Genomic DNA, 25,328 nt, shown 5'->3' with positions numbered 1-25,328 from the left:
TCCCCTGGACTGAGGAGAGGCAGAGACTAGAACTGGTGCTAAAGGGAAAATAAGCCAAATTCCAAACCTGTAGGTGAATAGCTAAATGTTACGTTTTGACAGTGTAATTCGATTTTAATAAAACAGTGAAGTCTCAATTTGGAAGATATCCCAGAACTAAGTAATGCATTAATTCTCTTCTCTACAAAAGCTCTACCAGACGGTTTTCAGACTCTTCTAAAGGCGTGTGTCTGTCACACTGTTTTATACCAGATCAGACAATGTTCTGTCATGGCATTTTCCATTGTATGATTCTATTCTTTCTACAGAACTACTGGAACCTCAAGATAGTTGGAACTCATTATTTTTTTTTACATTTAGCAGTAACATTCTTCCTTGTAATTACTACCCTTTAGTACTTGTTCTAAGGTGCTCTGGTGGCGCAGTGGTCAAGAGCTTGGCTGCGAAACAAAATGTCAGAATAAAGATGTGGCAGTCTGCTTCCATAAAGATCACAGCCTTGGAAACCCTACGAGGGCAATTCTACTCTGTCCTATAGGGTCTCTATGCATTGGAATAGATTCGACAGCAACAGGTTTGGTTTTGGTTTGGTTTAGTACTTGTTCTGGCTTCCGAGGCCACATTGAATAAATTCCTCCTCCACTCGACAGCTTTTCAAATATTTAAAAAAGTTATCTGCCTTCCTCTGAAAAGGCTTTCTTCTCTTGACCAAATATCCTTATCTAATTCAACCACTTTCATATAGGGCTATTGTTTTAAAACTTCTTGCCATCCTGATTTCCTTCATCTGTATGCATTCCTGATTTCCTTCATCTGTATGCATTGGTCCAAATCCTTCTTAAACTGCACTGGCATGCACTAAAACAGGTATTTCCAGTGATGTCTCAAAAGTGAAAGTCTGATGGAATTATTACCTCCTTTTTAAGACACTACCTTTCTTAAATGCCAACTGACATTTAATTAGCTTTGTGGTAGTTGTATCACACTCATGGCTCATACGGAGCTTGCAATTGATGAAAATATCTCGTTATTTCCTGCACCAATATCTGGTAAGCCATAGATTGTGATTTATGCTCTGGGCTTTAGTTGGTCATACTTACGTCTTGGTTATCTCATTCATAAAAATCAGGATAATATTAATACTACTTCATAAAATTTTTAAGACAATTAAATGATATGATGATATATGTAAAGCGCTTAGAACAGTGGCTAGTAAATGCCAAGCATTCAATAAATGTTAACTGTTAACATCATTATTATTGCTATTATTAATACTATTAGTAACCCTTTTGACATCACTCTCAAAACATTTTACAAATTAGTCCCTCCATGAAGAATTTGGACACTTACTATATTTACCCTTGAAGGAAAACATTAGAAATATCATTGTAACCTAATAAGTTAAATCATCATCATAATAAAAAATACCAGCTGTACAAGCTATGAGAAGGGTTTATTTCTAAATGGACAACCTGTATGTATGCTTTGACTATATGTCATATATGGACATTTTTGAACACACAGAGTACAAGAACGCCTAAACCAAGTTGTATCAGTCAGAGTCCGGTCAGGAGGCTGGAGGAGGAAATCACATCAGTAATTTTAACAGGACAAATTTAATATGAAGAATTATTAACTAATAAAGGGTGGTTAATGACTAAAAAGAATTAAAAAGACCACAAAAGAATATAGGAATAGAAAATGTAGAGAACAACTACCATCTCTATGGCCGAGGGAGGGGACCCAAAGAAGGAACGAACGGAAGAATCCCCACACGCACACAGCACCCCAAGGCTGAGACTCAGATTCCACTGGAGATAGTGAGGCTGCAGCCCCCTGGATGGCGGTGAATTTTATTGGAGTGCTGATGGACTGGGGATGGCGAGTAGGAAGTCTCTTTCTGCGGTGCCAGTGAAACCTTCTGGAGAGTGAGTGTCACTGGGTCTCCCACAAGCTGCCGGTAGCCGTGCAAGAGGAATAAGAAGAAAAGCACGGTGGAACCTGGGAGGGAGAAAGTCCCTTGCTCGTCTGTGCCTTGCAGTTTTCCTCTAGTGCCCCCTGCTAATAAACTCTAACATTAGGCCAACTGACAAAGGAGCAATTTTTGCAGGTCCAGCTCCAGTCACAAAGCAAGGGTAAAAAAAGAAAAAGGTAGATTTTGAGCTGAGAGGCAATAAATTGCTAAATGACAGAAAGGTCTAACCCAACACGGCAGTCATAATGATCTAAATATTCTAATATTGATATCCAGGGGTTTGAAATTCTAATATAGATATTTTGTTTTCCTATGAAAAGTAATAACAGTAAATATTACAGCAGAAAGTTCCACAGAAATGTAATATTCAATTCCGGTAGTTATCTATTGGGTGACTACAAACACTGCCTTTTCAGAGCCCATACTCCAGTGAGAAAGACTTATAAATGGTCAATTACAATATAATATGTTTGGATAGAAGTATGCATAAGAAGCTATAAGAATAAGATCTGCACATTTATGACTAAATTCTGCTAAAACAAAGAGATAGATAATACTCCACACGATTTTGACATGAATTCTGCTGGAATATTTTACTCTGAAACCTTCAGTGTCAAGAAATTCAGACAAATTAGATTAAGTTCAAAGAAGGAAGATGGGAATGATTAATGGAATAGAGAACTTGGCTTGTGAGGGGAAAGCTAACAGAAATAAATCTATACAGATTAGATAAGTGACAAGAAAGGCAGAGAGCTGACAAGCATGAGTCAGATGAAAATACAAAATGACTGTAATGAAGGAATAGCACAGTAAATGGAATTTAGTGTATAACTCAAAGAACTTCATAATTGAAGATGCGAGGCTTGAGTTAGCCCCTTAAGAATGGATACATTTCCAACAGAAAGTAGATACAGCACATGTGGAAGGGTAGAAAGCTTGAGCAAAGCCCCAGAACGGTAAACTTTCTGATGAGCAAACAATTAGGCTAATGCAAACGGTTGTGCAGAGATACACGAATGTCTCTCCCAGAGGATGAGCGAGGAGCTTGTCTGTGCCAAACAGTACCAGACACAGAGCGGGAGCTGAGAAATGTTGAATGATTAAAAGAGTGAACGAACAAATAGAGAGAAGGTTGGAGGAAGGAGATGTGTTTTCGAATGTCCTGAATGCTAGACTCTGAACGTTACCTTGTAGACCATGGGAAGTAATGAAAGATTTTCACTGTTTTTTTTCGTTTTTCATCATTTGTACAAAGAAATGCTTTCAATCCATTAGCAACAATATATGCTGGGTAGGAGATATGGAGATATTCGGGAAAGGAGTACTAGTTTGGAGACTTTTTCGTTGGTTTAGTGAGAATGTGTATCTCTAGGTTGAGTTTTCAAATGGCTAGATGTTTGGTTCTCCTGCTTTTACATATATAGTTCTTCTACCAGGTGTGTGTGTGTGTTATTTGTTTAAAAAGTTCATTTTCTTTCCAGTTTATAAAGGGATCATGAATTGAAGAGACGTATATATGTGTGCGTGTGTGTCAAAGCAAGGACAAAAAGTTTATATATAAGTTCTAGATGAAAATATGAATATATCCATTCATTCTAGACTAGAAGACAGCAGTGAAAATTAAACACAGTTGTGGAATTCTGTTGAAATATCCTTCGTAGTAGGAAACAACGTAGAGAAGTGTAACAGTGTACCCTATTCAATGTGATACCTCTAAAATCAGAACCCCTGTGTTAACACAGCCAGAAGAGAGGAAAAAAGAATTCTCTTCTCTCTTCCCCTCTTTTTCTCTCTTGTTCTATGAATCTAGTCATCACACATCCAGTTTCTGGTCCTTCAGTTAAAGCAGTCATCCTTTAAATGTGTGAAACAGTAAGCTTGATTCATACCAAGTGAGAGACCAGAACTCCTACAGGAGCTGGTGGATTGTTTTAATCTTTCGAGTTTTTTAGCTATTTTCTCTTCCTAAATTGCCAGGTCCTCAGCCACAATTAGCCAGGAACTCTGTAATGTGTCATAATCCTCTTAGGTTCCCACTTACCTTCTCCTTTTATTCCAAAGGTCCTTGGAAATAAATTCAATATTCGGTCAATGAAACTTAATAGACTGAGTAGCTTATTTCACTATTTCTGAATCTGAGTATTCAACACACACACACTGCAAAGTAAATTTACAGATTTATATGTATTCTCTAAAGTGGAAATGAAGGAGCCCTGGTGGCACAACAGTTAAACACTTGGCTGTTAACCAAAAAGTTGGCAGTTCAAACCGACCAGCAGCTCTTCTGGAGAAAGATCTGGTGATCTGCTCCCGTAAAGATTACAGCCTAGAAAACCCTATGGGGCCGTTCTACTCTATCACATGGGGGTCATTCTGAGTCAAAATTGACTGGATGGCACCTAACAGCAGTAACAACAAAGTGGAAATGGACAGATTTCATCCACATATTAGCAAAATTTGTAAATTTGTTGTACGCCAACATTTTATGACAAGTTATAAACAGATCCTATAGGTAGCCCCGGTGGCACAGTGGTTAAAGTGCTTGGCTGCTAACCAAAAGGTTGGCAATTCAAACCCACCATTTGCTCTGGGGGAGAAAGATGTGGCAGTCTGATTCCGTAAAGATTACAGCCTTGGAAAGTCTATGGGGCAGTTCTACTCTGTCCTATAGGGTCGCTATGAGCAGGAATCAACTCAGTGGCAGTGGGTTTGGTTTTTGGTTATAGGTACTCTGAGGATAATTCTGATTTCACTAGCAGCCTTAACCATGGTGTGGGGGGGGTGGGGTATGCTCTGGGAATCAGCCAGTTAGCTTACATGATATCTTCTGCATTCATTACTTGCAGAACTAATCATAGGTATTCTGAAGAACAGCTGTGCTAAAAAGAAAGCATAACCTTCATAAAGCACATTCTCTGTATTTGTTCCATATTTTTCTACCACCAACTGTTGACTACCTAGAAAGACCTACCTTTTGAATATTCATTTGTCAGAGTCCTACCCTTCCTACAAGGTTCAATTTGAATACCATCTCTTTCATGAACCCTTGTTTGATCCCTGTGTCTCACCTAACACATCTTATTTCTTCTGCTTGTAAGCTCTCATAGCAGTTTTATTTCTACTTTGGTATTTATTAAATTCTGCCTTGAATTGTGGTCACACATGTATTTGTTTAATCCGTTTATACTTAGATTGATGTTCCTTGAGGGTGGAAGCCATGTTCTACTTGTATTATCATCTACAACTTCCAGTATTGTGCCTGACTTACAATAAGTACTCGATAATTGATTATTCAAGTTAATTTAAGGAGCCAGATATAGTAACTGAAGAAGCTCCAGTAGTAGTTATTATTGGCAGGATGTCTGCTAAGAAACCATTAAAATTTTCCTTTGTGCTAGAGAGTTTATTAATATTCTTCAGATTATATTTTAATGAAATTCTGTGAGAGAAAATAAAAAAGAAATACTCCTGTGTATTAGTCTACTCATATGAAACTGGTTTATGAATTCAAAGGGATTAGATAAAATTGAATGCATATACTGTAAAACCCAGTGAGTTGTGATTTCTTCTTCTATAAATGAAAAAGTTTAAATGAAATTCCTGGACAATTACTTGGACTTCATTTAATCTTCAGTAATAAAAGAAAGAGTGCGGGTGTGTGACTCCAAACAATTACTTTAGCAATTCTGGGTTCCCATTAAGCCTTCAGAAAATCTGAACAATTAGAATAAAGGTACAGTTAAAAGTAGAATAAAAGTTGTAAAACTGCATTAGATTTTAAAATACAAGAATATAAAACATTTTTTTGTGCTAAATATTCAAAACTGTCATATCACTCTTCTAGAAAGTAGAATACCCACCACAGGTCAGTTGATGATATGCCCAGACAAAAAGTCTCAGCATTTCCTGGATTTAGTTTCCTCCAGAATGATGCCTTAAACATCTAATTTATTATCATTTTGTTTTCAGTGGCCTGAATACCAGAGTCTCACGTAAAGACCACTCCTATGAAATAGTTGCAAATATTCTTCTCTTAAAAGCCAAAATAAATCAGCTGCACTCTCAGTGTTCAAAGAGGGAATAAAGAAATTTTTTTCTGGCAATAAAATTCTAGGGTATGCAATAAAATACCTTATCCACTTGAATGTGACTCCTGGCAGTGTCATCTTTTGACAGCTAATTTCAAAGAAATGTTCGCAAAGAAAGACAAAGAGGGGATTTTTTTTTAAAAAAAGAGATAGAATCAGAAGGATAAAAAAAGAAGAGTTAAAAAAAAAAGATTGAGGAGGAAGCAGGAACGCCGGGGAAAGCATAACCTACATGAATCAGACTTGCCTGCGGTGATCTCGTCTCATTGCTTTGAATCTCTTCTTCCTTGGAAATCTAGCTTGATTTTACAGCTTCTGACCTGAGCCAACTACTGCCGTGGCATTTCTGCTAGCAGTCCAAATCACGCAGACAAAAGCAAGTTTGTCATGATTACCAAGACACGTCTGTCTGTACATTTCATTTTTTACTTTGACAGGTGACACTGAGTTCATCATGGTGGGAGGGCAGGGGAGCTAGGACTTGGGGATCAAACAATTCAGGCTACTTAACAATATCTGGTTCTTATAAATATGTCTTAGCAGTTATGATTGAAGAAAAAATAACCAGTTTGGACAGGATAATTTAATCAGCAACTAGGAAAATAAGGAATTCTTTTTTCTTGTGTGTTTTTAAATTTCCAGAAGACTGTTAAATTATTAAAGTATTTCCTAAAGGTGCAGACATAAGAGTGAAAGAATCACTCTCATCCATATTAATAACACATTTATTAATAGTTCAACATGTCCTATTTTCTTCTTGCAATTAAAACTGTGCTATCTGAGGTTATAATATGAAAAACAAGAGTCTCAGAAAAATTAACAACTATAAAAACAATTTATCCACATCTCTCTGTAAGTTTATTTGGTTATATCTGAAAATAATTGAGAATTTTCATTGTGTAGAATTTCAACACAATTATTAGTCCATCAATCAATAGCTATTTAATGCACATAACATGTCTAGCACAGTGTCTGGTACATAGTAAGTGCTCATATTTGTTCAGTAACTGCTCAAAATTTTTATTTTATTACTATTATTATTATGATTGTTATTATTAGGTTTCTGACTGCTAGACTGTGCTAGGAAAATGAAACTGGGAAACAAAAATGTATAGGGTGCTTGGAATTCAGGGAGCTTAGAAAAAGAGAAAAGGAACCCTAGTGATGTGACTATTAAATGCTCATCTGCTAACCAAAGGGTTGGCTGTTTGAACCCACCCAGAGGCTCCGCAGGATAAAGACTTGGTGATTTGCTCCCATAAAAAAAACCAAAAACCAAACCCATTGGCGTCGAATGGAGCTAGTTTTATGTCTTCCTTACTAATTTGGATGCCCTTTATTTCCCTTTTTTGCTTTATTGTTCTGACTAACTTCCATTACAATATTGAATAAGAGTGGTGATAATGGGCATCCTTGTCTCCTTCCTGTTCTCAAGGGGAATGCGTTCAATCTCTCTCTGTTGAGAATAATGTTGCTGTTGGTTTTGTGTATTTGCCCTTAATTATGTTGAGGAATTTCCCTTCTATTCCTATTTTGCTGAGAGTTTTTATCAGGAAAGGTGTTGGAATTTATCAGATGCCTTTTCTACATTAATTGAGATGATTATGTGATTCTTTTCCTTTATTTTATTTATGTGGTGAATTATGTTGATTGATTTTCTAATGTTGAACCACCCTTGCATCTCTGGTATGAAAGTGGCCAGATCGTGATATATTATTTTTTTGATATGCTGTCGTATTCTGTTGGCTAGAATTTTGTTGAGAATTTTTGTGTCTATATTCATGAGGGATACTGGTCTGTAATTTTCTTTTTTGTGTGTGTTGTCTTTGCCTGGCTTTGGTATCAAGGTTATGCTGGCTTCATAGAATGAATTAGGGAGTATTCCTTCCTTTTCTATGTCCTGGAATAGTTTGAGTAGAATTGGTGTCAATTCTTCTCTGAATGTTTGGTAGAACTCTCCAGTGAAGCCATCTGTCGGGGGCTTTTTTTGTTGTTGAGAGTTTTTTTTAACGCGGTCTTCTGTTTCTTCTTTTGTTATGTGTCTATTTCGGTTTTCTACCTCTGTTTGTGTTAGTTTAGGTAGATAGTGTGTTTCTAGAAATTTGTCCATTTCTTCTAGGTTTTCAAATTTGTTAGAAAACAAGTTTTCATAATATTCTGTAATAATCCTCTTTATCTCAGTTGGTTCTGTTGTAATGTCACCCATTTCGTTTCTTAGTTTGGTTATTTGTGTCTTCTCATTTTTTTCCTTTGTCGGTTTGGCCTGTGGCTTGTCAATTTTATTGAGCCTCTCAAAGAACCAATTCCTAGTTTTGTTGACTCTATTGTTTTTTGTTTTTTTTCTATTTCATTTATTTCTGCTCTGATCTTTATTATTTCCTTTCTTTTGGTGACTGGACTTCTTTTCTATTTGTTCAAGTTGTCAGTCTGAGATATTGATTTTTGGATCCTTCTTCTTTTTTGATGTGGGCATTTATTTTCAGAAATTTTCCTGTGAACCCTGCTTTGACTCTGTGCCAGAGGTTTTGATATGTTGTGTCTTCATTCTCATTTGATTCTAAGAATGTTTTAATTTCATTTTTAATTTCTTCTATGACCCAGTAGGTTTTAAGTAAGTTGGAATTGACTCAATGGCAACAGGTTTGGTTTTTGTTTGGTTATTCAGTTTTCATGTATTTAATTTTTTTCCTTGCTCTTTCTGTTATTGATTTCTAGTTTTATAGTGTTATTGTCATAGAAGATGCTTTGTATTATCTCGACATTTTTGAATTTATTGAGGCTTGCTTTGTGACCTAGAATATGGTCTATTCTGGAGAATGATCCATGTGTGTTGTAGAAGAATATGTACAGTGCTGCTCTTGGGTGGTGTGTTCTGTATATGTCTGTGAGGTCAAGTTGGTTGACTGTGTTATTGAAATCTTCTGTATCTTTAGCTTCTTTCTAGTTGTTCCATCCATCATCGAAAGTGTGTGTTAAAGTCTCCTACTATTATTGTAGAACTGTCTATTTCTCTTTTCAATTCTGTTAGAGTTTGTTTTATGTATTTTTGAGCTCTATCATTGGGTGAATAAATATTTATTATTGTTATGTCTTCTTGGTGAATTGACCCTTTAATTATTATATAATGCCCTTCTGTATCTCTTATAATGGATTTTGACTTAAAGTCTATTTTATCCAATATTATTATTGCTACTCCTGCTCTCTTTTGGATACTTTTGCTTGATATATTTTTTTCCATTCTTTGACTTTTAACTTATATTTTGTGTCTAAAGTGTGTGTCTTGTAAGCAACATATTGATAAGTCTTGTTTTTTTATCCATTCTGCCCCTCTCTTTCTCTGACTGGTATAGTTAATCAATTTATGTGCAGTGTGATTAATAATAGCTATGGACTCATTGTTGTCATTTTGGTATACTTTTCTTCTGTGGTGTTAAAGATTTCTTTTTTCCTCTTAATTTCTGCACTGAGTTCTTTTTTTATATGGATTTTCTTTTCCTACCACTCGTTGTTGATTTTGTGTTTACTGAGTCTTTTTGCTTTTCTTCTTTATTTTGATGAGTAGATTTATTACTTCTCTTTCTGGTTACCCAGAAGTTTCCCTTAATCCTTTTAAAATTAAAACAGTCTGTTATATATTGAAACTGCCTTGACTTCCTTCCCATATGGAAGTTCTATAATGTCTTTTATTCCTCCTTTTTGTTTTGAAGTTGTCATCATTTACAGCTTAACTCCTCTGGTTACCTGTAGTCAGTTTCTTAGATTTATTTTGCTTTTGGGATGTCTTTGTTTGGGTTGGTATCTGGGTAAGGTTGTTGTATGTCTTTATCTTGAGTTATTGTCTAATGTCATTGGTTCTCTATCTGAAGAACTCTCTTTAATATTTCTTGTAAGACTGGTCTGGTTTTTACGGATTCCCTTAGTTTCTGCTTATCTGTGGATGTCTTAGTTTTGCCATCATTTTTGAAAGACGATGTTGCTGGATATGTGATTCTTGGTTGGCAATTCCTTTCCTTCAGAATTTTATATATGTCATCTCATTGCTTTCTTGCTGCATGGTTTCTGATGAGAAATCAGCACGTAATCTTATTGGAGCCCCTTTGTAAGTGGTATTTCATTTCTCACGAGCCGATTTCAGAATTCTTTCTTTGTCCTTGATTTTGGAAAGTTTGCTTATGATGTGTCTTGGTGATTTTTGTGGGGACTCTATCCTGTATGGGATTCATTGAGCTTCTTGGATGATAACTTTCTTATGTTTCATGATATTTGGGAAGATTTCAGTCAATTCTATCTTCAAAAATTTTCTATGAACTTTTTTTTTCCTCTTCTGGAATTCCTTTTACACAAAATTATTCCTCTTCATGATGTCCCACATGACTCTTAGACTCTCTTCATTTTTCTTTGTCTTTTTTCTGATTGTTCCTCAAACAAATTAGTATCAAGGGTTTTGTCCTCTATTTTGCTGATTCTTTCTTCTATTGATTCAATTCTACTTCTGTATTCTTCCATTGAGTTATCTATTTCCGATATTTTATTGTTAATCATCTGTATTTCCAGTTGTTTTTATACGGTTTCTAATTATCTATCGAGTCTGTCATTTTGTTCTTGTATTGTTTTCCTGAATTATTCTAGGGTTTTGTCCATGTTTTCCTTGATCTCTTTGAGGATTCTTAATATAAGTCTTTTGAACTGCTTCTCAGGTAGTTCTATTATTGTTTCTTCCTTTGGAAAGTTTTCTTTCCCTTTATTTTGCTTACTTGTTCGAGCTATCTTATCCTGTTTTTTCATATGATTTGTTATTCTCTGCTGTCTCTGAGTCATTAAGATGTTATTTTATTTATTGATTGATTGTATGTTTGTTCTGTCATGATTGTTTTGTTTTGTTTTGTTTTGCTATATCAGGGTGAGCCAGGTGGGCGTGCTTCACTGATTGCTGGTCTAGTGGCATGGGCGCACTCACCAGCTCTCACCATTCCACACGGGTGGGACAGTGGCAGGCAGGGAGAGCACACATCACTGTTCACTGGGCATGAGGTGTGGCTGAGTGTGCGCTGGGCAGGTGCAGGCTGCCCCCTGACATCAGTCCAGTGGAGCAGGAACATGTGTTATCACTTGCCAGGTGGGCAGAGTGGCAGGCATGGTGGTTGCAGTGGCCACCAGGGGTGTGGGCGCACTCACTGCTACTCACCCAGTGGCTGGGCGGTGGAGGAGAGGGTATGGAAGGCAACTGGTAGCACAGGAGCACTCACTCCTACCCACGGGGTGGACAGGGCAGCAAACACAAGGTGTAGTAGGCGACCATGGCACGGGAGTGCTCGCTGCCACTTGCCAGGTGGATAGGGTGGTAGGCTGAGAGTGTGGCAGGTAACTGAGTCATGGGATCTCTCTGCAACTTGCTGGGTGGTGTGGTGGGTGACTAGGGGCATGGGATGGGGCGGTTGTGCCGCTAATCACCAGGAAGGCGGGGGGAGGGGGAGCGTGCTTCTCTGGTTACCAAGTGTGGGGGCCTGGGCACTTCCCATTGACTGCAGCCACCAATAGGGATCTGGCCCCAACCAAGTGTGAGGATGGGGAGCTGCCCAGGGTCTGCTCATGTGAGGGACGTCTATGGATCTATTACTCCATGTGTGACCCCCAACCTAATTGTCAGGGACTGCTGGTGCTGAGTAGCCTTGTCTCTGAATCCTGGCTCCCTCCCTGCTCTGTGGATGCCAGGATCCGTGAAACTCCTGTTCTCCTTCCTGTACTTTCCCTCCTTAGATCCGGTTCATATCCTTCTTACCTTGCTTCACTGTGGGTATGTCTACACAGTTTCTCTGTCTCCTGTTAGGAATTCTGTGAAGTTACCCTCCTGTGCTCCTCACCCAGGATTGCTGCTGGCTTTGTCTCAAGATGGCCATACTGTGCCGGGGCAGCTGGCAGGGTACCTCCACTCCTTGTCTCTCCTCGTTTGCTCTTTTCTTTCAGTTTCTTCTTCCAGTCAGTGTTCAATCTAATTCTTTATCCTTCAATTTGATGCTCAGAGTTCCAGGATTGCCATCTGTATCTGTTTCACTTGGTTTCTTGGGTCTTTGCTGCAGAGGTGTCACGGTGTCATCTTGAGTAATTTCCTCTAAAAATACGTTTATTTTGCTACCTGCTCTCATCTTTCATTCCTAACCATACAAGCCATTATCAGTCTCTACATTGTCAAACATATAATAGTTTGATATACCACTGTGTCAAATTGTACATTATCTTATAAAGCCCTTTGGATGCATAATTATATTTAAGAAGTAATCTTTAAAAAGTAGCATAAATTTCATGCTATAACATCAGAAATTAATGCCAAAATTAATGTGGTTAAACAAATGCCAACTAATTTTTTGTTTCCCTCCTTAGTGGTTATGTCTTTGACTATGATTACTACAGAGACGATTTCTACAATCGGTATGTGAATTTTTAATCCTTTTCCCCCTTTGATTTGAATTACTTCTTTTCTTTTTAGCTATTTTGTGCATTCCATTCACAGATATACTTCACTGTTGGGTTTAAAATAATATTTTTAAAGTTAAAATAAAAGAAAATACTAAATCCTAATAAAATATAGATACTTTTCTATTTTCATTAAACTTACTAAAGCATAGTGTAGTGTATAGATCTTAGACTTTTAGGATTTTGGAGGTATTTAAGCTTAAAAATTAGTTTCTAGTATTTAGATAATATTCAAAAGATATAATTAACTCATATTATTTTTCAGGTCTGTTGTTCCCCTAGAATTCTTCAAGATCGTGAAATTTGTAAACTCAGAAAATGACCCCACCTTCTAAAGTACATCTGTTTTCATATGATACTTTTTTGAAAATGCTATATTGGGTAGATTCAGTTGGCTCACAGGCAGTTCTCACTTTGCACAGTAGTACCGAACCCTTAAAGTGACCATGCAAGTTGAAACCATGCAAAATGATCTTTAATGGGAAAAATATGATTTTCTGTATCTGTTAAAATTTTTTGTTGAATATTGAAAACTCTCTTACTGTCAATTATGAATGTATAGGTGTATATATAGGTAAATATATAGTCGATTCCAACTCATAGTGAGCCTATAGGACAGAGTAGAACTGCCCCATAGGGTTTACAAGGAGCAGCTGAGGATTTGAACTGCCAACCTTTTGGTTAGCTGAGCTTGTAACCACTGTGCCACCAGGGCTCCAATAGTTATTTAGTACACTGTAATTTAAAACAGTAGAAATATCAAGAATTGATGTGTTTAATAAACATTTTTCTTTGTTAAAAAAATATCAAAAGTAGTTTGAACAGTGCTTGCCTTCTTTTTGTCATATAATTCATGATATGGAGTGAGGATCTTTTCTGAAAAGTCATGGTAAATTGTCATACTCCTTTCTAAGTTTAAATAAGCTTCCACATTTTATCAATGTCATGAAGTAACTCCAAGAGTTTTTTCAATGTATAGGTGTTTTGCCAGCATCGTTTTCTCTCGGACTTCTCCATCATTTTCATCATAATTACTTTCCTAATTTATGTAGATAAGTTGGCCCTCACTAAGTTCTTCCGGCTATTCATCTAGAGTCTTTCCAGTGGAAGAGTGTCAACATATCCATGGTTAGCTGTGTCTTCTATACCTCCATTTACATTTTATTTGAATTTCACTTCCAGCATTATCACGTTTGGATTCTTTGCTGCAATTTCATCTTTGTTGGCCAGTTCTCTCTTTCAATTATCCATTTTCATAAAATACCACATGGTTTATCACTGGGAGACAAAGAGGCAACACGACTATGTGCTTTCCTGCCTGTGTATGAGCGGAATAATAGATTGCAGCAATCAATCACTGATGTACTGAAAGAAGTGATAGGATTGGTCACTGATCATGGTGCTCATATGTTATTTACATAGTGATCTGTGGACTGGAGAGCTAGCAGCAAAGTTTGGACTTTACAAAGTTACTCACTGTTAAGAATCTGTGATAACTTAAATCTGATCTGTGTTGTTTGGGGCTGGTGTTATTTAAATAAACAGTGGTAATTCAATTTCCCGCACATCATAACCTTGCAAAGCAAGGACTGACTATAGATATATAGGTAGATCATGGGACCAATGTGGTAATGTGGTAAATGTCCTTTTAGCCTTTCTTTCATTATAATTATTATTCAAACAAAAAAATCCCAATGCAAACTTGGAGAAAAAAATTAGTAGACATTTTAAAGTGAGAGGAAACCTCATGATCCCTTGAAACAGTCTTGTTCTCTCTGCCTCAGCCATTCTGTTTTGGTTCCACAAGGACACTGTGCTCTTTCCTGCCTCAGGACTTTTCGTGTTGCTCTCTGTTCCCATACTTTCTTCCACCATCAAGTTACTTGACTTTATCCTTCAGCTCTCAGCATGAACACATTCTCACAGTAAATTAGGCTTCTCTGTTCCCCTCTCTCAGTACCCAGTACTGTTCTTTCACAGCACTTCTAAGTTTGTATGGCTGTATTTCTTTCTGCAGTGACAGTATTTGATTCATGTCTGCCTTCTTTCCCCATGAGGGCAGGAACAACGCTAAATTGTGCTAATGGTTATATCCTCAGGGATTGTCATTAAGTCTCACACATAGAGATACACAATATCTGTTATTAATTCATCTCCTTAGATTTAGAGAGATTGTGATTGTCCCAAGGTCACACAGCTCATTAGTGACAAACCTACAGTCCTAGATATTCATTTAGAGTCAATAACCAACTGTGTGAATATGCAGAACAGAGGGTGAACAGTATCATTATAGTCTATGGCTTTAGATAAAAGGAAGCAGCCTTACCTATGTGGGAATCAGACCTACAACAATATCTCCAATATCACTATGTTCAAACTATAGAATTAAGCAAGTTATTTCACTAGTTATCACTTTAGGGCCAAATATAAAGTTTTAGGAATGATTTTGTCAAATAATTTTTACAATTCCTACAAAATATATTTTATTTTAAATGTTAAATAGCTTGTAATTACTTGTTCTAAAAAGCAATGTAAAGATCTGGTAGCATTAAAATTATCCCATTACCATTGAGATAACATGAAGACATCTTTATACTACTTGAAAATTTTAGTTTTTTGACAATCTGAAAAGACATTTTCCACTATAGCTTTGTTTTTCAGAGTGCAGAACATTGCCCTAATTGCTACGAATTAAATTTTCAATTAATATACATTGTCTTAAGGTCTATCAGCGTTAAACTGTTTTAGCATTGTACTCTTTTCTTAATTGTTTTCTGTCATATGACTTCCTTCAACATTTAAAGAGTTTGCATCTAAAGTGGAGTCTTGTGCTAGAAGGCAGGAGATCCAAGTTCTGGCAACTAAGTTTTGGCAAGTTGGGTTTTCAGTTTTCTTGTCTTTTAGTGGAAGCTGATGTATGCTTTTTCTTGTACGCAAATTATACCTCAATAATGTAGTTAGCTTGATAGATCTATCAATTAAATGTTAGACAGATAAATCTATCAATTAATAAATTGATTGATATGTAGATAAATCTTACCTGCCAAAGAGCAAGGGCCTTAATCAGTCAAATTATTATAGTGCCCCAAGTTTTTATATACGCTTCACTATGCAAAAAAGCTAACTGTGAACAATTTTCAAAAGCATTTATTTGTCTTACATAAAATCTGTGTGGCTTGTAAGTGTGCAGTAGATCAGTGTGGTTGTGTTGCTAACAGCTTGTCTGAGCAGTCTGTGCTCTCATTAATTTATTTTCTATTTTTTGCACTTGGCAAAAAAAAAGACGTAAGCATCTGCTACTAGTGGATATACCCAGGAGATCCCTGTGAACATAGAATCCCATGAAAGGAAACAAAAACGACAGGCTGGACAAGATAAATTGCTTCCAGAGTCACTGCTAACAGTTTTGTCCACAGTAATCCTCTTAAGTTACACTCTGCTTATATTTATGGTTAATATTTTATCTTTTTACTAGTGGTACAAACTTGGGCAAGCTATTTAATATTGCAAACATGCTGTCTCATTGAAAAAATATCATGAAAATAATCCCTACCTCATAAAGTTGTTCTGAGGGTTCAATGAGGTGACGTGTGTTTAGGGATCAGCATCGTGCCGGGCATATTGTAAGTGCTTCATCAGTGCTAGTTGACCAGGTTTCAGCAGAGCTTCCAGACGAAGACAGTCCAGGAAGAAAGGCCTGACTATCTACTTGTGAAAAATCAGCCACTGAAAACCCTACAGAGACAGTTCTACCTTGACACCCATTGGGTCACCATGAGTTGGAATCAACTTGTTGGCAATTGTTTTTTTGGTTTTACTAACAGTGATGGTGAATGTGTTTCTTATAATGATGTTCACATAACCCATTGCAGTGAGTCGATTCTGACTCATAGTGACCCTATGAGCAGAACTGTCCCATAGAGTTTCCCGGGAGCAGCTGGTGGATTCGAAATGCTGACATTTTGGTTAGCAGGCGAGCTTTTAACCACTGCAGCACCAGGGTTCCGATATTCATATAGCAATGTCTATATGACTGAGAAATAAGTTGATAGGTCAGTTGCCCCTCCATAACAGATAGTCCATTGTGAGTTCTCTGGATTATTCTGTTTTTATTGTTCTTTCCTTCTCCTGCTCTCTAGAGCTTTCCAGATGCAGCTAAACACACTTACCGTCACAGAGAGAGCACTCAGTTGTTTCTGTTAAACCCATGCTGATTTGCTTAAACTCTTTATCACTCAGGAGAACAGAAACCACACCAGTTATGCTTAACAGAGATAACTGAATGTAAAATTTGCAAACTAGGTAATTAAGGAACAGAAAAGGCAAAAAGAAAACACTAGTATAAGAGAGAGAGTAAATGCAGGAAGCAGCTACCACATCTAGGACTGGAGGGACAAAGTGAAGACGTTGGGATTATTAAAATGTAGTGCAGAAAAAGGGCTTGCAGAGCTGAGACTATGAGTGGGAGGCTGTGCTCAGCTGATGCTGGTGCTGCTGTATCTGAGCCCATAGGAATCCTGGTGGGCCGGTACCTAGACTTCTGAAGAGGGGCACTGGCAGGCTGGTACTGAGTTTTCTCAGCCATTGTGAAGAGGCTGCACAGCAAATCTGCAAAAACTCAAACTAGACTGAGCTGCAGCCAGGATGGAGAAAATAGGCTGGGAAATGCTGACAGAAGCAGGAAGCCAAAACAAAACAAGGCATAAAACGGGAAGGAGCAAGTCCTTTCTTCCTGCTCCAGCCTCACAGTCTCCTGGGAGGTTGAGTCGAGCAGGGGACCAGCTGGCCCCTCAGAAATGTGGTTTGCAGAGTCCCAAGCCCAGGTATGGCAAAGAGTGGGTCTGAAGCTGAGAGACAATAGCTTAGTAACTGGCACACGTTCACAGCAGATCGTCATCCTGTTTCTTCCAGGTTTTGAGATTTTAATGAATAGGGATTTTTTGACCGTTAGATGTTTCTAGCTTAAAAATTCCTTTACAACCACTTTCCATTTTATTGTGATTACTTTGATTCAGTGGGCCAGCAGTAATTTTTATGCATATGTGGTCTGAGAGATCATGAAGAGTATTACTAAAATAGACTTCTAAACTTGTATCTTTTTATGTTACACAAAACATTGCCCAATAATTTATATCATTCAATGGGATTTCCTTTTAAGAGTCAAGTAAGTCTCTAAATGAAGAACCTTAAAAAAACAAACAACAACAAAAAAAAAAAAACCTTTGCCATTGAGTCAATTCCAATTCATGACCACCCCATGTGTAACAGAGTAGAACTACTCCAAGGGGTTTTCTTGGCTGTATTCTTTACAGAATGGAGCCCTGTTAGCACAGTGGTTAAGAGCTTGGCTGCTAACTAAAAGGTCTGCAGTTTGAATCCACCAGCTGCTCCTTGGAAACCCTATGAGGCATTTCTACTCTGTTCTGTAGGGTCACCATGAGTCGGAATTGACTCAGTGGCAATGGGTTTTGAATCTTTACAGAAGCAGATCACCAGACCTTTCTTCTGTGCACCACTATGTGGATTCGAACCACCAATATTTAGGTTAGTAATTAAGAACAAACCATTAGCATCACCCAGGGACCTAAATGAAGGACACCACATTTTATGTTATTAAAACTCAACATAAATATTTATACTCTTCTAAGTAAAGAAAAAGGAGAGATTAAGCTAAAATTGTACTCAATTCCCACAGGGAATGCTTTCAATTTCTGAGATATTAAGTTTAAATGTAACCCTTTTTCAATAGTATCAGGAACAGTACTGAGCAGTTTATAACCTCCAGTGATGAGTAAACATTTCTTCACAGAGGAAAATAAATGTCAGAAGTACTTGACTACGTAGGAAAAAGCATATTCATTTTAAATGATTTAGAATGGGCATTGTTCAATTCTGGAACCATTTTGATCTTGGTTATTTTATTTAACAGAAAAGAAGCCACTGGAGTTACAGTTAATGAAAGAAACTAAGTCAAGCTGCAGTTGTTTCAGACCATTGGTTACAGAGCACAGTGTATCTTCATGAATACTGGAAAAACATATTAGCAAAAAGCAATGTTTTGTTTCTTCATGCAAATTTAAATCACCATCTGGTAGAACAGGATTCCACTTAAGATGTTTGGAAATAACAGCATGGTACAGTTGACAAAGGGCATGATTTGGAGTCAGAAGACATGAGTTTCAGCCCTAGATGTACCGTGTGTTGACTGGTTAAACCTGGGCAAGTCATCTTATCCATTTTGGCAGTTTCTTTCATGGGCAAAATGGTGTAATAACACCTACTTTGCAGAATTATAAGAGCTAAATAAGAAAACCATTTTACTGATTTAAAAACTCTCAATGGCCATTTAAACATATTAACTTTTGTAGTCATACAAACCTATCTACAAAATCTAACAGATAGCAAAATTGGATAAAATGGAAAGATTATGTTAGTGTCAAAATATTGCAAAAAATATTCAAAATTTCAATCAAATTTTCTTTAAAAGTGTGTTCAAGAAGTATTTACACACAATCCGGAGGAAAGACTTCACTGGAAATCTTGGAAAAGTTTAATAACAAAAAAGAGCAATAGAAATAATTTATTTACTGGTTTCAGATGACGTGAACCCTTTAAAATTGTTTTCTGATTCAGCTGTAATCAAAGCTTATTTAAAGCCAGGATGTAAATTATGGATAGATTTTTATGAATTTTAAGTAGTTCAAACAGTATAGAAAAAACACAGTCATTAGCTTACAAAAATCATCAATGTGTATTTCAAATGTCCCTCTTCTTACAAACGAATGAGCACCTTCTTTGGTTTTATAGATTATGTCTGTCAGAAGCATGCTGAAAAGGAGGGATGAAAGTTAAGATAAAGGGCAAGGTCTTCCCTGGTCCTCTGGTTATTGCTCTTCATGTATCTCTAAAAGACACCAGTGAGAGCATGGGCCTGAACTTGTTCTCAAGTTTTGTTTCTGGGCAGCTCAGTTATTGACCCACCTAGTCCAGACTATATATTTTTTGTCAGCATTAACCACATGGTGACTCTAATTTTTGGTTCATGAGTTTAGAATAGGAAAAATTAAGTATTTTCATGGGGGAAATTTAGAAGAAAACAGGTAGTTACCAAAACTTTTTTTTTTTTTTTTTGGATGAAAATATACACAACAAAACCCACCACCATTCCACAGTTTCTAGACTTTATGATCAGTGACATTGGTTATAGTCTTTACAGTGTGTCAGTGTCTCATTATTTCTGTTCTACTTGTTTCATTTTCATTTACGTAATCTCCCTGCCCTCACAAACTCATCTATGCTTTAAAATGGCTGTTAACACTTTGGTCTTATATTGATAATGGGGTAATATTTTGTGTTGTCTTAAACACAGTACTCAAGGGTGGCAATCTTTACTCTTTGGTCTAAACTGTTATTTAGTTTAAAAGTGACGTCAAGGGATAGTTTTAATTCAAAGTTTGAAGTGCAGCTCAGGGCCATAGCCTTGGGGACTCCTCTAGCCTCAATTGGTCCAGTAAGAATTTGAAGTTCTGTTCCACACTTTTCTCCCTTTTTATCAAGGTTCTTCTGTTATGTTTCTGATCAGAATGTTCAGTAGTGGTAGCCAGGCACCATCTAGTTCTTCTGGGCTCAAGGTGGAGGAGGCAGTGGTTCGTGTAGACAATTAGTCGTGTAGTCGAGTTTCTTCTGTGATTATTGAGTTTACTTTCTCTTTTGCTCCAGATGAATAAAGACCAATAGTTGTCTCTTAGATGTCTGCTCATAAGCTTTTAAGACCCCAGATACTACTCACCATAGTGGGAGGTAGAACATAAATTTAAGAACTGTATTATGCCAATTGACTGGATTGTCCCACGAGATCATGGCCCTAAACCCCCAAACCAGGAGACCAAATCCCATGAAGTGATTGGCTATGTCCAAGAAGTATCAGCATCTGCAGCTCCCAGCCCCTTTTTTTATTTTGGTGATTGTTGTTGCCAAACTATATGCTTACATACAACTAAGCATTTGACCATTTATCCTTTTTTGACTTCAGTTACATCAGTGATGCTGTGCAAATTTCACACATTTTTGGTGCCACCGTTCCCATTTCTATAAATAAAAAGTGACTATTACCTAGAGAGTAATTCTCCCTCTCCCCTCCCCCAGCCCCTGGTAACCACTAACGAACATTAGTTTCTGTACATTTACCTATGCATGTTATTTCATAAAATACTTGTTTCTTTGTAGTTGACTTATCTCACTCAACATAATGTCCTCCAGGTTCATCTACATTGTAAAATGTTTCTGGAACTCATTTTTGTTTATCACTGAGTAGTTTTCCATTGTATGTATGGACCACGTTTTACTTATCCATTCATCTGTTGATGAGTACTTAAGTTTTTCCAACTTTTTGCTATTGTGAATAGTGCTGTGATGAACATAGGTATGCATATGAGTAGTTACTAATTCTTGAAATCATTGTTTATCCAAAATGAAAAGTTAATATTCAGTGATAAAATACTATACAAATATTACATTTTAAATAAGGTTTTCTTAAATTCTAGAAGTTTTTAAAGTCCTAAAACCTTGCTTTAAAATCACATTAGTTGGTACTGAAAAATAGGAATTAAGTCAACAGCCAAAAAATCAGGTAATGATTTATTAAAATATGTTAGTTACTTGAGACAATGCACCACAGCAATTAAAATAAACGTTGGGAAGATCATTTAGCAGCCTGGAGAAATGTCTAAAATATAAATTAAAGATGACTAGCCAGGATAAATGACAGTGCATGTATTATATTCTCAATTATGTGAAAAATATGAGTTCTTGTGCAAAAAAAGATGAGAGCATGTGTTTTAGTTATCTAGTGCTTCTCTAACAGAAATACCACAAGTGGATGGCTTTAACAAACAGAAATTTATTCCCTCACAGTCTAGGAGTCTAGAAGTCCCAATTCAAGGTGCCAGCTCCAAGGGAAGTCTTTCTCTGTCTGTTGGCTCTGGGGAAAGGTCCTTGTCATCAAATTTCCTCTGGTCTAGGAGCTTCTCAGCACAGGGACCCTGAATCCAAAGGATGTGCTCCCCTCCCAATTCTTCATTCTTGATGGTAGGAGGTCCCCCTTTCTCTCTGCTGGCTTTTCTCTTTTATACTTCAAAAGAGATTGACTCAAAATACAATCTAATCTTGTAGATTGCCCTGCCTCATTAACATAACTGCCTTTAATCCCGCCTCATTAACATCGTAGAGGTAAGACTTACAACACATAGGACAATCACATCAGTGACAAAATAGTGAACAATCATGCAAGATTCAGAATCATGGCCTAGCCTAGTTGACACACATTTTGGGGGGACACAATTCAATCCATAATAGTATGATAGTACTTGCTTTAGGGTGTAGGATTGGAAGGGTTTTTTTCCTGTGTATTTTTTCCAAAATTATATTTTATTATTGTTTAAGTTTAATAATACAAAGTTTCTAATGAAAACAAGCATTCACAAATTGTATTTATTTTCATGTCAATATACCATGAAATTGTCTGACCAAAAAGCAGCTACTTTTTTAAAAAGTTGTTGAAATCTAGGTTCCTTATTCTTCTAGACACAAGTTGTATCCATCTTTGTCAATTAAATTAATATTGAAGTTATTTACCACTATTTATTTCTGGGCAGTACAATCATATATCACAGTTATTAACTAAAGCAATAAAATTCCAAACAAGAAAAGTGTAGATAAAAAGTAAAAATGTTTATTAAATAAGACAGTTAATGCCTCATATTTTCTGAATAGTTTGCTTTTATTAGGATCTGACTACATTTATTCTATTTGCTACTTGAGAGTAGGTCTTTTAGAGATGTCATTATTAAATAGTTTTTGGTGGGGGAGGGAAATTATGCGTTTGGCTCTATTGTTGTTAGGTGCCGTCCAGTCGGTTCTGACTCATAGCGACCCTATGTACAACAGAACGAAACACTGCCCAGTCCTGCGCCATCCTCACAATCATTGTCATGCTTGAGCCCATTGTTGCAGCCACTGTGTCAGTCCATCTCGTTGAGGGTCTTTGTCTTTTTTTGCTGACTCTCTGCTTTACTAAGCATGATGTACACTATTATCAATTTGACCATAGTAGTAGGGGAGAAAAATTATTCTGATCAATAAATATTAAGGAAAGTGAAAGACTATTAAAGAAAAGGAGAAAAACGTGTTGCTGTCGAATCGATTCTGATTCATAGTGACCTTATAGGACAGAGTAGAACTGTCCCATAGGGTTTCCAAGGAGCGTCTGGTGGATTTGAACTGCCAACCTTTTGGTTAGCAGCCGTAGGTCTTAACCACTAAAAGGAGAGGGTATATAATTCTAAGAGTGGAAAGAAAAAAAAAAAAAAGAGGAAGACACTTTAAACTTTTTATTGGCTTTAAGATTTGGGTTTCCATTTAATTCCATTGGATTGCAATCTTCTTAGTCAGTCTGTAATCTTAAATGGACTATTTCTTTATCCTAAAAGCTATTTGCCAATATTAGCAAAGGCAGAATTTCTTTAATTGGCTGTAGATAGAAGACAGAATTCTGATAAGAAAGCCCATGCTTGTATCTTCTTCTCCAGCTGCCTTTCACTTACTTCCCTCTGCACTTAGAACCCCTGTATTCCATCCTGCAATCCCAGAAAACTAGCCTGCCTTCCCATCCTTGTCTTGTTATGTTTTTATGGATTAGGACAATACCCAGTCCTCCTACCTTTTACTTCTGGTGAATTCAAGGATGCCCAGTGAAAATTAAGAAACGCCCCCAACTCTACTGAATATTTTAAAATTAAAAATTATGCTGTTGTGTGAAGTAACCTCATCTTTCTTTACTTTTGTTTTGCAAAGTGTATATCACATTTAAAAGCTTAAGTTCTGATGCTGCATATCTTGCTACCAGTGTGGCAGAAAAAATTGATAAATCTTACCTGATTCCGTGGTAAGAAAACAAGTCACTAGATATTCATAGCACAAGGACCATTTCCCATAAGAATTTACAACAAAGCACACAACACATACTGAGTTTGTTACTAAAAAGTGTAGCTCGCTCACAATACAATGAACAAGTGCAGCTCTCTTTTCTCAACACAGAATCAGGCCAGGCCAACGGTGGAGACTTCTTAATCCTTGACTGAGGGAAGCAATAGAAATATTGAGAAACATTTCTGTTCCCTATAAAATACCATTACTGCTTTGTCATAAGTGGCAATGAATACAGTGGTTCTACTTGGCCTGCCTTTTTGTTATAGCATCTTTACATCAGTGTATATTTTAGTTGTGCTTTAGAGGTGTTCTTAACCCAATTGATAGATTACGTATTTAATGAACCTGTTAAATTGTGCTTTTGTGGCCAGGGGAAATGGTCCCTCCAAAAGAGTTTGCCTTTATCTCAAGTAGCAACTTCTCCTCGGGAAGAGTCTCATCTGATGATCAGTCAAGTGCCATATTTTTTTTTTCCCTCAATAGCTTTGGGGGTTGCAGCTTATACAAAGTGCTTTTGTATTTTGGTTCACTGACTGAAGGTGCTCTGTGAATTCAACTTATAAATAAGTAATGTAGACCTTGTTTTGTGATTGAAATGAGGGGCAAGTTTAGTTGACCCTTGTGATTTCAAACCCCTAGTGGTATGGATGATATTCATAATCCTTTTCAGCCTCATCCTGCCTATACTCTTTGAAGTCAACTATAAAGTGTTGACATTCATGACCTGCCCTTTGCTAGCAGTTCTTCAGCTCTAATGGACTTTGCTTGTTCACAGAGCATGGCACCTTCCCTGAACTCTGGCTCATTTGATTTGTTTCCTTTCCGGTCCTCTCTCAGTTTTACCCCCAGCAAGTATCTAAATTGTTTTGAACATTTCACGTCTCTAACGTAGGAGAACTCCCTACCACTAAGGAGTCCTGCTTTAAATGGGTTTAGATATTATTTTTCCCCATAATGTAATAGTTTTAAATGTCTCTGAATGAATATTTAGAAACCAGTGTATCTTAATTTTTATTAAATTTCATACATTATATTCCAAAAAGAGGTTTTCATATTCCATCTATATGTGTAAACTAGATGTAATTTTATGAAATAACCTACCACAGAAGCTGTTTTTATTATTTTCTTCCTGTTCTAATGTTCTCATTTCTGACATTCATATTGAATTATTGTTATTGACTGTTTTAAAGCAATTACAAGAATGTAATCTATATACTGTTGTCACAATACAATATGTAACAATCATAATTCTAAGTCAGTAACACTATTTTCCGTATAGTTGATAATATAATTACACATCTGGTTCACTGGTAAATAGTTTTAAAAATAAATGAGTAAATATATCCCGATATGTTTTCCCTACCCTTCTGTTCCGTAAGTGTTTGTTTGTTGTGCCGTCGAGCCAGTTCCAACTCATAGCGACCCCATGTACGACAGAAGTGTACGGGGTACAATGCGAAGCTTTTGAATCTATGAATCACATATGTATATAAATAAGTAAACACTCTTATTCTTTTCATTGTTTAATAGAAAAACATTGGTTGTGGTGCATATTTTTCACTTTAGCAAAAGCTTTTAGGAGGCTGATTGATATTCTCTTTTGTTAGAGAACTTTCCAATAGCTAATTATACAAATATCCCTAGTCTCAATTTCCACATCTTGCAAATGGTCTGAATAATAAAAAGGTATCCTGGTAAATATTTCCCACCAGTTCTTCAGTCAACAAGGGTTTGTTATCAAGCTTAGCACCACATCATTCAAACTCAGTCTCTTTTGTCTACAGTCAGAGCTTAGCACCACATCATTC

General features: G+C 36.7%; 1 protein-coding gene across 14 annotated transcripts in view; it reads left to right on the top strand.

Annotated features, from left to right (window-relative positions):
* The window catches only part of RALYL (RALY RNA binding protein like), an 800,360-nt gene that overhangs the window by 704,821 nt on the left and 70,211 nt on the right, over positions 1 to 25,328 (top strand). For all 14 annotated transcript variants that reach the window (XM_023740284.1, XM_023740287.1, XM_023740279.1 and 11 more), the window contains one exon: positions 12,442 to 12,489. In XM_023740284.1, coding sequence (XP_023596052.1) covers positions 12,442 to 12,489 — 48 coding nt within the window. The remainder of the gene's footprint in view (positions 1 to 12,441; positions 12,490 to 25,328) is intronic.

Source organism: Trichechus manatus, unplaced genomic scaffold (genome assembly GCF_000243295.1).
Source record: "Trichechus manatus latirostris isolate Lorelei unplaced genomic scaffold, TriManLat1.0 scaffold00152, whole genome shotgun sequence".
NCBI classification, from domain to species: Eukaryota; Metazoa; Chordata; class Mammalia; order Sirenia; family Trichechidae; genus Trichechus; species Trichechus manatus.
This window is presented reverse-complemented; position numbering and strand designations above follow the sequence as displayed.